Here is an 18,433-nt window from a genome sequence, read left to right on the forward strand (position 1 = left end):
TCATCTTTTCACTGTCACTGAAATACTGTTGGACATTGTCTTCAAACAGTGACTTCAGGTGCTCCAAGATGTTTTGTTCTTTTGGGAACATCCCAACAGCTTGTACTAAGTAACATTAAGTATTCTGTTCTACAGTCAATTTATTAAGCCAAATTGAAGAGATGCTGTCGAAATAAACTTTGGAGAGGCTTCCAAGATTACATTAAAGTGTCAAATACAATCAGTAGAGTCGTAAGGTCACCAGAAAGACCTCAAGCATATCTGTAGAACACCTCAACCAGAGAGTTGTGCCTGTCAGTTTTCTGATAGAACTTAATTTAATCAATAATGCAATCATTCATAACAATGACTCTCGCTGAAATCATTGTCTGGCCTAGCCACACAGATATGGTAATAAAAAGAGTATGTAAAATGAAGTACAATCCACAGGCAGTGATTTTATGATAAATTGCAGTTCAACCAACAAACATTATATCTAGCATAATGCATTGTGAAATGCACTATAATGCATTTCCATCCCGTGGAATGCGTTGGGATTCATGTACATAGAGATGACTTTAAAATCCTTACACTAATCAAAGCCTAACTGGTTCAATCATAACATTGATGATGGAATGGTTATTTACTAATGAAATATTTGGAAATAAAACAAACTATTGTATTTTTATAGGAAACTATAGCTGCTACGCTTAAAGCACTGAAAGCTGTTTTAGCTTTTTTCCACTTCTGAGCAGTCTCTAAAACTTTCTTTGATGGTTGCGATCATCTCATTGAAAAGACTCAATTGCTTTATTTATAAAATCACTGTGAACTAAATCTTTGCAAACCTCAATATTATCGAAGATATACTTCTTGCTCGTAATTAACCACAGAGTATATAAAAGCTGAGCAATTATCTTGAAATAGACGATAGAAGAAAACTACAACCACTCCATGAGTATGTCATACACTCATACAGTATGTATTACATATTAAGAACAGTGCGTAAAGCAGTCCTTGAAGCAATTTAACGTAGGAAAACACAACTCTGATAAAACTGAGTTGAAGAATCAATAGGAAAATTTATGCCCGTAATTATCTCAAGCGAATGTATGCACATTATACATTTGTACAATTATACAATGTGTTTAACATCAGCTTATCTGACAACTGACGAAAACTTTGATTCACAAAGCACCACAGCCTGTTGCACATTTTTTTGCACCGAAAAATTTTGCAAACTTCAAGGTGCTACAATCAAGGCATCTAACGCACCACAAAATGAAGTTACTTCAATCAGTCATCTATTAATGTATTTTTTCTTCTTTGAGATTACACAAACTTTTTGTCTATATTTCTAACAGAAAGCCTAGTTGTAATAAGCGTGGACAATAATGTGTGGAAATTTCTAAATGTAAGAGCACTTTCAAACTCATGCAGATATTGCAAAAACAGAAACATTGAAAAAATTATAATTCCAAGCATTATGCAATCAAGTTACATAGCTAGGAAGCGTTCCTATGTGTGTAGAACTCAAGCTGCATAGCTTCAATAGCTTCAACATAAATGTAAACACTATCTAAATCATTGCTCGATGTAATGAATTTCAAAGTGAGACTTGCGAATAACCGCTGCTTTTATTCTTCTCATCTTGAGAATTATCTTCTCATTGAATAAGAAAATATGATTGATTATAAACATTGCTTAAAAATTCTTAATTCATAAAATATGGCAATAAATCTGACATTGGGTAGAATAGATGGAGGAAGTTATTGGAAAATAGCACTACATAAGGTTAGTTATGTAAAAGGCATCACTGCTGTCAGTTGTATTCTGGTACAGACTCAACCACTATCTTTTTTCACTTCGAGTAGATCTTCGGTCCTGACCTGCAACAAAAATTTGTGTGGTCAGTGTAAGTAGACGGTGAACTAATTATTGACAGCCATAAAGTTTACCAAACCCGTTCTAGACACAAATAGAATTTCCATGTATTTTCCGATCATTTAAACAGAATACAGTGCACCCTCAGGGTACGATTACCCTGATATACGATTTTTCACTTCACGAAATCGAACATGATAATTTTTCCACCTTTCTATACGAATCTTGTTTCAACATACAGATTCAACAAAATTTTCGCCCGAGGTTCAAATTTGGCAGTTGGTGTGCTTATTACGTACATGAAAATAACGAAGACAACGAAATGCTGTTTACCGAAAATATTTTCACAGCGCCTGAAAGAGACATGATGATTAATTTCTCGCAGTTTAGCAATTTTTGTGTGTAAAACGGGGATATTTTCTCTTCAAAACCAGTAGCAAAGTTGGAGTTGCAATCTCTTCATACAGAATGCCCAGTGGTCAGACAACTTCTCTTAACTTGCTAACAAAAATCCATTTCACTACGAAAACAGCATTGTTTGGTTTTCTTGCCAAATTAGGTTAAAAATTGTTTTAAAAGTGATAGTGAAAGCGAAAACAGAAACTGATCAGTGATAAAATTTTAGTAATAAAAAGTTGAAATTCAGTAAAATAGTTAAAAATCTATATATATATATTTCTCAAAGTTTGTGTGTGTATTCGTCTATGAATGTGATTGTCCAGCTATAGCTATTATTTTAGCATTGCCCCATACGTTACGATGCCTGTTAAGAAATATTTTGGAACTTAAATATATGCAACACGATGAGTCTTCATCTTTTTTTTTGTTAATATTAATTTATTCCGCACCACGATATCAACAATAATTTATCTCGAACTTAAAGTTTGGCGATTTGTGTAGTGATTATATACGTTATTAAAAGATATACGTTGATAGTTCAGCGGTATTCGTTACGGTTAAAAACTGTTTCGCAAACAAATAAATGATAAAATTTCAGCTAAATGAAGTATTATTTATTGATACATTGCGCCTTCGAGTTACTATGCCCCATAAAACATGGTGCTTTCCACCAAACCATATCAACAAACATTTTTCTCGAAATAAATATTTGGCGACTGTTGTACTGCTTTTTATTTGGTCATGACGGTTAGATTTTGTTTTCGCATTTTGTATAAATTGTATCAGTACCAAATCATCTGTAGTTAACATACTTGCTATTTATTTCACATCTATATTTAGTTTTCTACTAATTTATTCCAGCTGCTCAAAAAATTTTTCCCAGTTACACTATGTTTCATTGATTCTCATTTAGTACCTTGCGTTCCACATTCATTTAATACGACCAAAATCTTTTTCTCTTATTTATTTACTGCTTTTACGTTATTTATTTACTGCTTTTACGTTATTTCTTTGAATTAAAATAACTTTTTAAATCAGTTCTATTTAAAACATCTGTATGATATACAAACATTGTAAATTTTTCAATATTTTATTTAACGCTTCTTTTAATATCGATATAGTATATTAACATGCGCAATTTCCTTTCCTCAACAGACGTATATTGAGTTTGTTACACATCAGTGCTCGCTTTGTGTATTAGCTAACACATCGTTTCTTCTAAACCTAACAATTAGGAATTCGTGATTAATTTCACATTTTACAACAAACACTTGTAAGATTATTATAAGACTAGAAATTCCACTGTCATACAGTCCACAACCAAAGAAACATTGGAAAAAAGAAAGGGTACTGATGGTTGAGAAATGCAATATTAGCAGTCAAATGGCACTGCAGTGCAATAGGATAACTGCAATAGTAGCTGTAATGTACTGGGTGTGGGTGTTATTATATACAACAAATAGCAATAATGAAAGGAAAAGATTATATGTTTATATCTCTCCCCCTGCAATAGGAGAAATGCAATATTGGCCAATATTAGAAGTAAAATGCACTGATATTATTAGAATAACCAATATTATTAATACAGTAATAATATAAAACCAATGCACAATTTTGTTTACATTTCAAAACGTCATAGCTAGCAATATCAAGAAGTTGTGGTATTTATATAGATTTTTAGAAAATCTGTACTACGTAGTCATTGTTCTGTAGTCATCCAAACTTATAATTAAATATTGTAATAATTTCATAAGAATCGTTAGAAAAAAATATCATTGTCATTTCCTTTGCTTACACTGCGTTGGACATCAGTTAGAATACCAAAGTACTCAAAAGTGTCTAAAATGTCAGTTACTTTGAAATCGGCAAAAATGAAACGGTTTCAGTACTCCTACGTTAATTACAGAAACCTTCGGCAATTTGACAATGCTATAGACTGGTGAAATGTGCATGTTATTTTTTCGTGAAATGCGCACGACTTAATCGTTCTATTCTCTGTCGCTCGGCGTTTCAATTTCCGATCTTAACTTTGATAAAAGTAGGGCTTAGCAAGTTTTAATAACGATTTTCGGCCAAATAAACCTGTCTATTTGTGTATAATCCGTTCAGATGGGTAAGCTTTAAGATACTGTCGACTAGGGATGGCATTTGTTGTTTGAAAAGGTGTTATCGACTATCGTTGGAGTTATCCCACCGATAGCGATAGTATCGAATTATCAATGAGCAGACAGAGTTCACCGATAGTTATTGAGTGACTTGGTAGCTGGTAAAACTATCGAATTATCGTGCCTAAAAAGATCGAGGATTGTGGGAAGGAATAGGATAAGGTGTTCGAGTTATCAGAGCGTTCAAGTTATTAGAGCACTGTCACAAGTCCATGTATTTATTAGTAGATAAATGTACATATACAAACTATATATAAATCAAATGCATAGATGGCTTGTTGCAAATTAAAAGGCTTCTAGTGTAAAGTTTAAAAAAATTTCATCAGAAAGTATAAAGATTTTTCTATCACTTGAGATTGGTTTGTTGTTTGAAGTGATGTGATTGCCAGGACGTTTTCAGATTAAAATTAACCAAACTTGATCGCTGTTGAAATGCTCAGAAGAAAAGACATCTTTTTTTGAGCGTTTTAACCAATGATATACAGCCCCCAGGAATGATATACAGGGGGCTGTATTATGTATATCATTGTTTTAACCAAGATCAAGTTTGCCGATTTTTCTTTAAGTTTATTCGAAGGTTAGCTCACTTTTCTTAGCTTTCGGAGGGCCATCGCTAAGCGGATGATTGGCAAAATCAAACCTTTAGAAAAGTCGTTAACGAAAATATTTTGACGATGATGGTAATAACGACGTCTAAGAACTACTGAAAGTTGAGGTTTGTCTCTATGGCTTGGAATAAAGTGATATTCTAAAGCGATAACAACCGTCGTAGTAGCCGTTGGGCAAAAAAAACCGTTCGAGTTAACCAAGTTGAGGTCGAGTTATCTAAAGCAATTTATCATTGCGTGGGAACGGACCAAACAAATCCATTCGAGTTAACCATGTGTTCAAGCTATCCGAGGGCGATAACTATCGAGTTATACTATTGTTTATTATTCGATAACGATATATTTGTTTCGGATGTTTCGATAGGCTAAAAATAGGCAACATATTCATATCGAGAAAGACAACTATCGACTATTGAAATCGACTATCGAGCTATCGTGCAACTTTACTGTCGACACTTTTCAAAGACTTGGTAATATATTTGAATAGGTTTATATGTGTTTTGTATCGTTATTATACTTAAACGACTCTACAAAATGATGGTTAAATTTGTTGATGAGATTTTGAAACGAGGGTTTGCGACATTGTTGATGAATAATTTTTGTAAGTTGTGTGCACATGCATTTATCATAAAAACTCTCAAACTTTGCTCCGCTCATTTGGTCGTGGGATTATATGTTAGATTATCTGTAAGATTTACTGTACTATCATGCAAGATTACAAGTATCAGTTATTCCTCACTCTCTTTTTTTACATTTATATACATGTATATATTTCTCAAAGTTTGTGTGTGTATTCATCTGTGGTTGCGATTGTCCAGCTATAGCTATTATTTTAGCATTGCGCCCACACGTTACGATGCCTCTGATAAGAAATATTTTAGGACCTAAGTATATGCAACATGATGCTTCTTCGTCTTTTTTCATTAGGCTAATTTATTCCGCCAAATGATATCTACAACATTTTATCTCGAACTTAACGCTTGGCGATTTGTGTACTGATTATATACGTTATTAAAAGATATACGCCGCTGAACTCACCATGGTGAGGTATCCGTTATATCCGGTATCCGTTATAATAAAAACGATTCGCAAACGAATAAATGATAAAATTTTTGCTAAAAGTTTAAAGCTTACTAAAGCACATACTAAAATTTCCTTCAAGTATGTGTTTAGTAAATTAAATTCACTTAAGTTAGTTTCAGCATTTATGTTACACGCCTGTCTCAAGTGTAAGAACTCTCCACGTAGTACATTGTAATGTTATATTCTCTTGCAGATCATAACCACAAAATGCACTAAAGCCATTGTAGGTACCTATAGTTACCAAGGTTAACATAGTATTTGGTATTATTTTTAATGATAATGATTTTTACCATGAGGTGATTGCATTAAATAATGACTGGGTTTCTAAACCACTCTATGTATGCCTTTAGCCTACGATATTTTCGCATACCAACGCTGGCTACGAAAATTGGCCTGCCAATTTTTGCATTCAATACTGAAACGAACTGAAATTGTATAATTGTATACCAAATAATTTTTGATTGCAATCCTAGCAAAATAGACTATATTTAGCCATTACTTGCTAATTCATTTCACATTTGCAATCTTATCACATATCCTGTACCCATTTTTCAATTGCACATGCTAAATTAATTAAAACTCTGTGAACTCTATTAATTCTATGAAACACGATGCTTTTTTGTGAACGTTCATTTTCAATTTTTCATAAGGTTTAATTGCTAACTCTGTAAAGGCTAATACATTTCCTGCGGACAATTGTATCATCTCGAGTAGGAATAGCCTTTTACATTTTCTCTCTTCATTTGGTCAGACAAAGACAGTCTGATATCCCATTTTTACAGTTGTACCAGTGTCGAGAGGTACCAGTGTCGAGAGGTACCAGTGTCGAGAGGTACCAGTGTCGAGAGGTACCAGTGTCGAGAGGTACCAGTGTCGAGAGGTACCAGTATCGAGAGGTACCAGTATCGAGAGGTACCAGTATCGAGAGGTACCAGTATCGAGAGGTACTAGTATCTTCGTACTTAAAAATTGTGATGGATGCTGGAACAGTAACCTTTTTATGCACACACTTCTATGCACGAATTGTTATTATTAATTTAACATATTCAGAATTTTTATTTTTTGTTCTCAGTTTGTATTAATCGTATCATTACCAAATCATCTTTTACTGTAATTGTAGCAAACCAGTCTTAATTTAGCCATTACTTGCTAATTATTTCACATTTACCTTTAAACACTCATAGAGTTGTTTTATTTTGTTTCTCAATTTATTTGACCTGCACAAAACATTTTCCTCATGATATGGAGTTTGAAAGTTACAATTGTTTGACAAATTTTGAAAACCTTTTACAAGTGAAAAGTCAGATGTAGTACATAGTTTCCTGGAGATAATAGAAATTGCTCTCTTGAGAGGAATACATCAAGTTGAAATGAATATAACAACTTCATCAGCCATTTGACTATTTACGAAATACCAATTTAGAAAGAGAGTCATATCATTAACTCCCAACCCATATGACAGCAACAGTAGCCAGCCTGACTTAACAACTTGCCTGAATAGTCACTCTCTCTAGATGATGGAGCCTTCCTACGTCTCGTTCTACTAGCGGATGGAGCAACTGGAATTGGCTGAGCTGGTTTCACATGCAGTTTCTCAAGTCGTCTCCACATGTCCTCTCTATCCTTTTCCCTTCTTCGCTCTCTATAAATATCAACGCATTCATGTGAGCAGTAGTGAAAGAAACCTCAGAAGCTAAAACATTTATATTACATGTACACCACAGAGACTCATCACAGCAAGCTTGGATGTGTATTACAGTAAAAATGATGTTGACATCTTGTATGTGTATAGACCAGATATACACAAGTTAGTGAGTTATATGTAAACTACCAAAACACCGAGGTCACTAAAACCAAAATTTTTAACAAATTTCACTACTGTTACAAAGTTAAAAGCTAACATTATATTTATAACAGCATTAATTCTTCAATAAAAATGACGGTTGTCCTGATAATGTGGTATAGATCGGTAAACGTCTAAGCCTTAGGCCCTAAGGATAGCTCTGAAGTGGTGAAAGCGTTGCAGTTTTTAAAACTAACTTATATAGTTCAATGTTGAAAATAAATGTTTTAAATACTATTAATCTCAAAGGTTATAAAAACTGATACCATAACTATCATAGTTGATAAGACAATGCGAAGAAAAAGTTGTGTAAAACAGAATTGTCATTAGTTATTGAATAGATTTAATTATTGATTTTCCATCAAACATGCCAGCACATGCTAACCTGACATTACACTAGGATCTACCCTGCCTCTGATGATTTTGACTGTGATAAGAACACTTTGCGATGCTACAAGTTTATAGTCTATACAAGTGTATACAAGTCCACAAGTGATACAGGTAAATGCTAGCATGCGCAAGCTAGAACTAGGAGGCTATAAACTTCGGTGAACCAGTGAAGATACTAGCCTTTGCCTCTCTGTTTTGTAGTTTGCTGTCAGTTCATCGAATAGCTTGCTGTTCATCTCCATAAAGGTTTTGAGCACATTATAGACAAGAGCTACAACGATATAGACATATGTCAATACGTATGAGAGGGAAGGTGTCATAGTTTGTAAAGCAGGGCATATTATGTTGATTGAGAGTTTTCTTCTTTTGAATGTTTTGGCTCATTGTGTTGCATTAGCTCAGTTATAGCTCACTGATTGTATGGTGTATTATGTTGAATGCTATTTGTTATTGGTTGATTACTTGGCACGGTGTATTAAGTACTCATTGTAGTTTGTTGATGACCTGACATATTTGTGACAGCTTGTTGTAGTTTGTTGATGACCTGGCATATTTGTGACAGCTTGTTGCAGATTGTTGATTACCTGAAATATTTGTGACGGCTTGTTATAAATTGTTGATGAACTGACATATTTGTGACAGCTTGTTGTAGGTTGTTGATAAACTGACATACTTATGACAGCTTGTTGATTACTTGACATATTGGTGACAGCTTGCTGTAGGTTGCTGATTACATGACATATTTGTGACAGCTTGTTGTAGGTCGTTGATTACCTGACATATTTGTGACAGCTTGTTGTAGGTTGTTGATGAACTGACATATTTATGACAGCTTGTTGATTACCTGACATATTTGTGACAGCTTGTTGTAGATTGTTGATTACCTGACATATTTGTGACAACTTGTTATAGGTTGTTGATGAACTGACATATTTGTGACAGCTTATTATAGGTTGTTGATGAACTGACATATTTATGGCAGTTTGTTATAAGTTGTTGATGAACTGATAATTTGTGACAGCTTGTTGATTACCTGACATATTTGTGACAGCTTGTTGTAGGTTGTTGATTACCTGACTTATTTGTGACAACTTGTTATAGGTTGTTGATGAACTGAGATATTTATGACAGCTTGTTGATTACCTGACATATTTGTGACAACTTATTATAGGTTGTTGATGAACTGACATATTTGTGACAGCTTATTATAGGTTGTTGATTACCTGACATATTTGTGACGGCTTGTTGTAGGTCGTTGATTACCTGACATATTTGTGACAGCTTGTTGTAGGTTGTTGATGAACTGACATATTTATGACAGCTTGTTGATTACCTGACATATTTGTGACAACTTATTATAGGTTGTTGATGAACTGACATATTTGTGACAGCTTATTATAGGTTGTTGATGAACTGACATATTTGTGACAGCTTGTTATAGGTTGTTGATGAACTGATATAGTTGTGACAGTTTGTTGTAGGTTGTTGATGAACTGACATATTTGCGACAGTTTGTTGATTGTTTGGCACATTATGTTGATTATTAGTTTAAGTTTATTATCTCTGCTTTTTCTAAGTTCCATTTGTCGATTGTATTTTTTATTGTTGTTATTTAGAGTATGATGTTTTATATCTAGAATGTCAAGTTTACAAAACAAAGTAAGACTAACAGTGGACCTAACCAACAATTGGAAACGTTATCGCTGTATATAATAACATGTCAAGTGCCGTAGCAGTACAGGACTACACACAACAGAAAGGGAGGAGGAATATGTACAATATTATTGTTCTCATAGCAACCGTAAGTTATTGCCTCGTCGGGTCGCAGCCAAATAAACAAGAAAGCTAAATGTTTTTTTAAATTTTAAATTGCAAATTGTGCAGCCATTTAAACTCTATTTTCTTGACTATTTAGCAATAATAGCTTTCAAATTTTAATATACTAAGCAAAATTGACCGATTTTAATTTAAGATAATAAAATGACATTTGAAAAGTGTGGTAATTATGCCAAATAACACAATCATAAGCACATCTCATCGCATAACGTCATTTGCCACTGTCAACTGATTCAACTGTATCTGTAATAGGCCACAGTTGAAATTCATAACAATCAACATGTTGAGTTATATGAGCCTGATCCTCTACTTTATCCCTTTCTATATATATTGTGGGCACGTGTTCAACTTTATCCCTTTCTATATATATTGTGGGCACGTGTTCAACTTTATCCCTTTCTATATATATTGTGGGCACGTGTTCAACTCGGGCTTTCTTTAATAACTACATAGCAAGCGGAAAGGTAAACTACTAAAATTAATAAGACAGTTAAACTTTTTCACTTCTTTAGAAAGTAGATCATGTTTATTTGATCTAACAATATAGTTATAGGGCCTACATTTGATATTCTGAAGTGATGCACCAGAGAGCCTAATAATCGACATTTTCTACGGTGCAATCCAATACTGCAGCGAATACGATAGTGCTGCTAGGCTATAATCACTAGCAAAGCATTGACGCAAAGTTACCCCAAATTTAGTATGGGAGAGATAGGACAGGAAGCTAGCTTAAGAGCGAAAGGTTTTTGTCTACGACTCTGCGCCATCTACATAAAAAACAAGTAGAAAACCGCTAATAAAGCCAATTTTTAAAATGTTTGGTTGTCATGGAAAAAAAAACTAAACCACTGCATATATAACCCTTAGCATCAAGAAACAAATAATGAAATAAAAGATGATGATTTTAGCAAATGATAACCTTTGCTTTGTAATGAGGGACACTGAGGGGTGACAACTAGCATATCTTTAGCCATACCACAAATTGGCAAGATCTTAGAAGGTGCAAGCCAATATTAAAATTTAGATATCTGTGGGGTATTCAGAAGTTAAAAACAGCCCATCTAAGAATTTCAGATTGATAGATGTCAGCTATAAAAATTGAGACATTAGAAGATGGGCAGACCTTACCATAAGGAAGAACTTACCTATGATAGTTTGACTCCAATGTTCCTTGCTAATTCTATAGAGAGCAGGAAACATGAGGGGCAATATAATATTGGAGTGTTCCTCGATGAAGCCCATTAGATATTCATTGTTCCAATAGTAGAGGGCACGCTCAGCTACCTGTAACAAGTTGTCAGACTGCGTGTTCACTCCAGTTCTACCTCATTATGTATGGACATGAGCAAAACCTTGAAGATTTCAGGTCAGAAGACAGTGAAGAATTTACAAAACCAGAAGAAGCTAATGTGAGTCCAAGTAAAAGCAACAGCTAGATTGCAGCTGGTAGCAGAAGCCAATAAACTAACGATGCTAAATAAGTTTTTTCAAATGCTTCCATTTCAGCATATGCTAGTATTATGATCATTGTTTATGTCACTTGAATCGAAATATGTATTTGTAGCATTTGATAGATTATTATTAAACTTATAAATCTATGACTTTCTTCCCTGTATTACACTGATTAATAACATACCACAGATGCACAAATAAAATTAATTACATACTTTGATTTCCGCTTACACAGAAATAGATTTAGCAAATTGGGATTTTTCACATACTCAAGTATAATGCTTCCTCCGACTTTGGATGGTGAAGTTTGTGCCAAAATGGGAGCATTACACTTGGTTGATTACAGTAACTATGCCATAGAGCTATTATATTACTCATGTTGGCCTAGGCAGGTGGTAAGAGTCTAAGCACTATTTGAATGAATGCGGTAAACAGCTGAATGAGAAAGCTTTTGTCAGGTAATAGTCACTCAAATAGGAACTCTTTGCGTAATGCGGGACTATTATAGAAAACCATTTTAAAATTATGCTACATTTTTATAAAATACTAAAAATACCTTCCCAAATACCGTTTGACCAATAAAAGCCTTTCATACCTGAAAATGTGGACTGCTCACACATCGTGCGATCTGCTTAAAAAGAGGGTCCATAATCTTCTGGAACTGACTGTTTTCAATTACATCTAGAATCTCCTCCATTTCCCCCAAGAACATTACCTCCTTTCGACTGCAAGTCTTAGGCCAGAATTTGAGGAGGCCATTAACCACCGACTCAGTGAGACTCGGGTCTTTCTCAAGAAACTGCACTACACAGTAGGCCAGCTACATTAAGTAAGACACAACACGCTCAACTCTGATCGACAACCAAAAATAACAACTATCAGTGGCCGAAAGAAAGTAAATGGTATGTACAGTTGTAAGTTCCTACGAGTAGTCGGTGTACAAGACTTACCATTAATTTTTTGAAGAAGGGCCAAGATTGAAAATAACTTTAAACGCGGGAAACAAGCATAATTTACTGTAAAGTGGTAGAGTAGATTCAATTTTACATTGTTTTAAATAATTATAGCAAAAAAAGACCACCCATTACAATTCTTTAATTCAGTTGATCACACGACGTAAACTAAACTTTGCTGTAAGTCACCTCAAATAAGGCAGTCTCTGCCTAACATACTGATGACCAGTTTGATTATACATGTTTGTTCAGATCCAAACTGAAACCTGTTGCTAACAAATAGCAATGAAGAAATTCAAATTGTCATGTGAGATTGAGAAATCTATAAAATGTATTTTAAATTTCACTTAATAACATCAGTTATTTTGATATTAGCCTAAAACGATAAACGAGAAGCATTCTAAGAGTGGCTATACAAGCCGATATATTTGACACATGCTTTCGATGTCGACGTTTACTAGCAATACTTTTTAATTTGATAGGCTAATTCGCTTACAGCTACTACAAATAAAGATAATTGAAAATACCCTTCAACATGTAGCCAAATATTTTACTCAATCATCACAGATATTACAAAAAAGTATCGACTGCGTATGATGAATGTATGATGCAGACAACATTGCCACTACAGTATTGGCTTGAACATAGGTTAAGTATTAGTGCCCTAAAACATATCCCTGTGTTTCTAGCAAGCCATTGACAGTTTTATTTAAAAAAAAATTACCAACCAAGCAATACATGTTTATAAGTATTGAGTATGTAAACATTAGAGAGGAGCGAACTCCTTATAAGTCTTACACCTGAGCAAGCAGCCGTACCTACTCATTACATGTCAATTACAGACAGAGAAACTGCACTACTTTATATGCATACAACAGCAGGTCAATCAAGAGGCAGTTTTAGCCTAAAAGCTGAACATTCTTAACGAGGCCAATGAACGGAAAACCCTCCACCAAACCTCATATATCTACATCTATTTCAATCTCGAAAATATGCCTAATGTTATGAATGTTAGTTTGAAATTATTGGGCATTAAAATATAAACATTACTTCTTCAAATGAGTTCGGATTAACTCTCTGTTTAGACTATTCATATGTTTAGGTTCGGAATATGATATCGAATTTAGCCTATAATACTTTCTTCCTAATACAGCCTACTAAAAATGCTACAAAAACTAAAACAATAAATCTTTAAAGGTGTGACTGTCATATGAAGTTTTAGTGTAGATCTCAAGCTAGATACATGCTTGAGATGTGTGGATCATTGTAGATCTCAAGCTAGATACATGCTTGAGATGTGTGGATCATTGTAGATCTCAAGCTAGATACTTGCTTGAGATGTGTGGATCATTGTAGATCTCAACCTAGATACTTGCTTGAGATGTGTGGATCATTGTAGATCTCAAGCTAGATACTTGCTTGAGATGTGTGGATCATTGTAGATCTCAAGCTAGATACATGCTTGAGATGTGTGGATCATTGTAGATCTCAAGCTAGATACTTGCTTGAGATGTGTGGATCATTGTAGATCTCAAGCTAGATACATGCTTGAGATGTGTGGATCATTGTAGATCTCAAGCTACATGTAAATACATGCTTGAGATGTGTGGATCATTGTAGATCTCAAGCTTTAAAGCTTTTGGAAGAAAAACTTCGCTATCGCTGAAGTTTTTCTTCCAAAAGTTTAAAGAAATAAAATTTATCAGGCTCTGTATAGATGACTATTTTGAAGCTTCCGAAGATTCTGGCAAAAACATTTCAAGCGCAATATGGTAAATTGCACTGGTAATTGGCAGTGTTAAGGCCGTTTTCACTCACCTGGAGGTAAATGATAATTAGTAGCTGAGTAGGAATCTAAACATACTAATAAGAAAGTCTCAGTTGAAGGAAAAGTTCATTAAAGATTGCCATGGTCTTTGTAGCCATGGTTACAAAAAAATAGCGCAAAAGGTTTTGAACAATTTCCTTTAAAACCACCAGGCTGTTTGTTTTTTACTTAGTACTATGCTAAGTACAATTCAGTAAAAGTACCACACATCAATAACTACAGATAGTAAAAGTGGAGGCAAGTATAGCCTGATGTTATTAAAAAGACTCAAATATCGAAGAAATAGACAAGAAACATTTGCTAGGTCAAGGTTCTTTGCTTTCTGCTTTTGTACCTAAATTACTACACAATATAACATTTGAAAATTTGGTTTTTTTCTTGGTAGTTTTCTTGGTAGGACCTTGTCGGTGCAAGGAAAAAACATAGCTGCTTTCTTGTTCGCTTTGTTCTATTTTTTAAAGAGTAAATAAAAGATAATGTTTCTAATAACTATAAATTTCAGTTGCTATCAAGCTTTGAACTGTAAACAAACTATTTTAATTAGCTTATTGTAAAATTGAGCAAGAGGTTTATTAATAAACAAGTGTGATAAGAAATTGATCGTTTTACGGGTTTGAACAGTCACAGCAGCACCAATGAATGTGTCTGCATCAAGTAGAATCTATAAAAATTTCTTGATCAGATAAAATAGTAACTTCAAAACATTTGACCTTTACTCGACCTTTACCTTTATTCGAGGCATTCCTTTCAGATTATTATACATAGCTATATCAGACCAGGAGTTCACCAGGTAAATTATTTGTTGTTTGTGAAAAAAAATGATTTTTTTTGTTTTGCCCTGGTCAAATCTAACTAAGATAGCATAAACTTAATCAGGCTTGTGATATTGATAACAAGCAGTTATCATTTAGATAAATATTCCCCTACCTGTGCATGATAGACTGAAAGTGATTTAGCTTTATGTAATGGGAGCAGAACTTTGAGAAGAAATGTCTTATGTTCGGCTTTAAGAGGAAGGGCAAATCCGTTGACTATGCTGTAATAAATACATGATGCAAATCTGATGACACAACTCCACATTCTAACTAATGTTTTATTTTATTCATTTTATAATTATTTAATTTTATTCATAAACGCATTAATATGAAATGTTTACAGAGGACTAAAGACAACTCACCTCCCAAGAATTTCCAATAACTCTCCGATGCCATAAAATCTTTCGGTCTCATAAATAAATCTACAACAATATTATCGCTATAAATAATTGTTAGATCACGTTCACTGATGGATGACTTATTAGATATTAAGTCTTGTACCAGAATGGTTAGTTTGGTTTGTACAACAGGAAGTACATTCTGTTCCTTTGCAAGCATTAAACAGCCATTGTATAAGTTTTGACAACAGACTGAAGATTCTGCGTACCTTAAAAATATGTTGTTTATTTGTTTTCTTATGAATGCACGTAAACCTAAAAACTTTCCATATATCCGATGAAGAGAGGTCTTAAGGAAATCTCTTTCTCTTGGATCTTCACTGTCAAATAAGTCCAACAGCTGCACAAAAAAGAACAAAACAGACAATAACAAGGAATCAATTGAGCATGTCTTGGGGCTATTTGACAGCTGGTCAACTTTTAACTAGCCAAACTACACAAACAACCTAGAGTATTGGTTCCTAAAACAGTCAGAGAAAATTCAAACAAGTCCAAAGGTGACATGACATCAGTGGTTTGAGCAACTTTTGACTATAACAAATCCCTGGCAGCCATAATAAAAAAGCTTCTCTAAAGTCAACCAAGATAAATTACTAACGGTCACTATTACTACTTCACTAAAAAAAATCTACGGACAGTTATTTAGTTGTTCAATAACAATGACGAGCGAAGCTGCTTAAATGGAACCTATGAAAGGGATACATTTTGGATAAACAAAATTTGAAAACTAATGAAACCTTAAGACAGCCTTTGATATGAAAATCGATTAGTCCTTTAACCGGAGAATAGAGTAACAAGCAATAAAAACCATCTTATAACAAACCTAAAAAATTGCTTCTCCTTAGTTATAACACATTTGCACTTGCCACTTGCATGATAACCATTGGGTTATATTATACACAAAATTTCTATTTGCTGAATGCAAAACTGAAGAATAACCTCATAAATACAATAAAAATCTTTATAAAAATTTACATAAGTATGAGAAGATATGTTTTCATGTCATAATCTGCAGTTTTCTCACCTCCATAACAAACTTCTGATCTATGAATCTTTTAGCTAAACTGGCCTGAAAGTCTGGGCTTTCAAGGAATCGCAAAAAGAACTCATATACAAGCTGAAGATGGGGCCACGCTGCTTCTAGGGTAGCCTCATCTTCCTCGGGATCGAATTCTGCATTCTCAGGTGGTGGTAAAGTGCGAAACAAATTGCATGCTACCTAAAATCCATATAAAGACAATAAATCACTATCATTTACACTTTTACAGTAATGGTAGTTTTTTAAATATCACAAGTTACACGTCTTTCAAAGTTGGTGCAGCTTTTACAAAAACCAACGACTTGATACTAAATTCTATTTTAACACTCTACCAAAGTGAGAATATTCGTTAGAGCACTGTCTGCTAAAGAATTGCATTACTGAAATAATATAATTCTTATCATCTCTGTATAAATTTTGAGTTCTTTTATTATTAACATTGAATGATGGCACCAAAAATTCAGCTCATGCATACATAATAATGTCTTTTACCATTTTAACTATTTCTGGATATACTGCATCTTGCAGAACATTCTTGTTCGTGGTGACATAGTCAATGAGCTCAGTGAGGCAGTTCCGTTTAATTTCTTTGCTTTTCACATCCATCATTGGATCCATAAAGTTGAAGATATTCCCACACTGATTTAACTTTTTCATCATCAGATCATGATGATCACTGCTTGGGGTGTCTAAAAGAACGAGAAATTTCAAAATCCCAAGGCAAATTAATGTTAGAAATACAAGAAATATTCATTTTAGTGAGTTATATCAAGTTTTGGCCTCTTCCTGTGTGCAGAACATGGCGAGTTTGACAACAATAACTTTTCAAATTAATAAGCCAGCATAGTCAAAAAGGGTGCACACTAGTCAGCTTGAAGCTGTACCTTTAAATAATGGTAAGGGGATTAGTTCTTGTGTTCCAATTGCACGGTATCTTGAAGAAGCTTGGGCTTTTCTCTGTTTCCGTTGCTTCAGGCCATGTTTTAAAGATAATGCACTATCTGTGTCCAGCATTTTAGATGTGCCCATCTTTAGTTTGTCCATTTTTGGAGTTCCCAACGCCATTGTTGAATTCTGTGTTTTTATGTGAACGAAAGGCCTTTTGTGCGTGCGGTATGACAATAGTTTCCAACTTACATGGTAGTAAACGAAATTTTATCAAGGTAGAGTTGCATAAACCTAACAAAATATAACAAATGTAATTGATCTACGACTATGTGTAAATTACGTTGTAACACGTTTAATGTGAGCAGGAGAGAAAAAACTGTCGGTTTTGTATGTTTATAACATTCAAACTTATTTTGAGCAAGCATTTTAAGAGCGTATTTTAAATTCAATTAATTTAAACATGTTAGCTTATAAAGTTTATGCGCTACTGTTACCAACACAGTGTGCATAACTAAAAAGTACCGTTGAACAATGTTCGGTCACCAGAACCCTTTTTCCTTCTGCAAATTTATTGCCGTGTTTTACATAGCCGATAATTATATTTTATAATAGAGGTTTGGGGTGCCTGTACTATATTCGTGTGATTGTTAGAGCCTTTACCACCTTTACGCGTGACGGACCGCTATACTACAGCGATTACAGTGAAACAGCTTTCAAAGCGTAAATCGACGTAGGACAATTTCCTATACACTCTCGAACCTGATCACTACCGTCGCTCCAACATTTTGCGTTGGAGCTTTTACGATGGTCCAATCTAGTAATTCTAATTTGTATCACATATTATGTTTTGTTTATACAAATTAATCATGGTTT

The 18,433-nt window shown here is 34.1% G+C and overlaps 1 protein-coding gene across 1 annotated transcript; it reads right to left on the reverse strand.

Moving 5' to 3' along the window:
* Positions 1 to 1,670: 1,670 nt before the first annotated feature.
* LOC137396569 (serine/threonine-protein phosphatase 2A 56 kDa regulatory subunit epsilon isoform-like) lies at positions 1,671 to 17,737 on the reverse strand. The gene is made up of 11 exons (XM_068082884.1): positions 17,557 to 17,737; positions 17,165 to 17,361; positions 16,658 to 16,852; positions 15,843 to 15,973; positions 15,598 to 15,657; positions 15,348 to 15,456; positions 12,235 to 12,459; positions 11,333 to 11,471; positions 8,532 to 8,622; positions 7,612 to 7,760; positions 1,671 to 1,868 (listed from the first exon to the last, which is right to left on the reverse strand). The coding sequence occupies exons 1-11, from the start codon at positions 17,735 to 17,737 to the stop codon at positions 1,831 to 1,833; spliced, it is 1,515 nt and encodes a 504-aa protein (XP_067938985.1). The 3' UTR covers positions 1,671 to 1,830.
* Between the last annotated feature and the right edge of the window lie 696 nt (positions 17,738 to 18,433).

This window comes from Watersipora subatra, chromosome 5 (genome assembly GCF_963576615.1).
Source record: "Watersipora subatra chromosome 5, tzWatSuba1.1, whole genome shotgun sequence".
NCBI lineage: Eukaryota > Metazoa > Bryozoa > Gymnolaemata > Cheilostomatida > Watersiporidae > Watersipora > Watersipora subatra.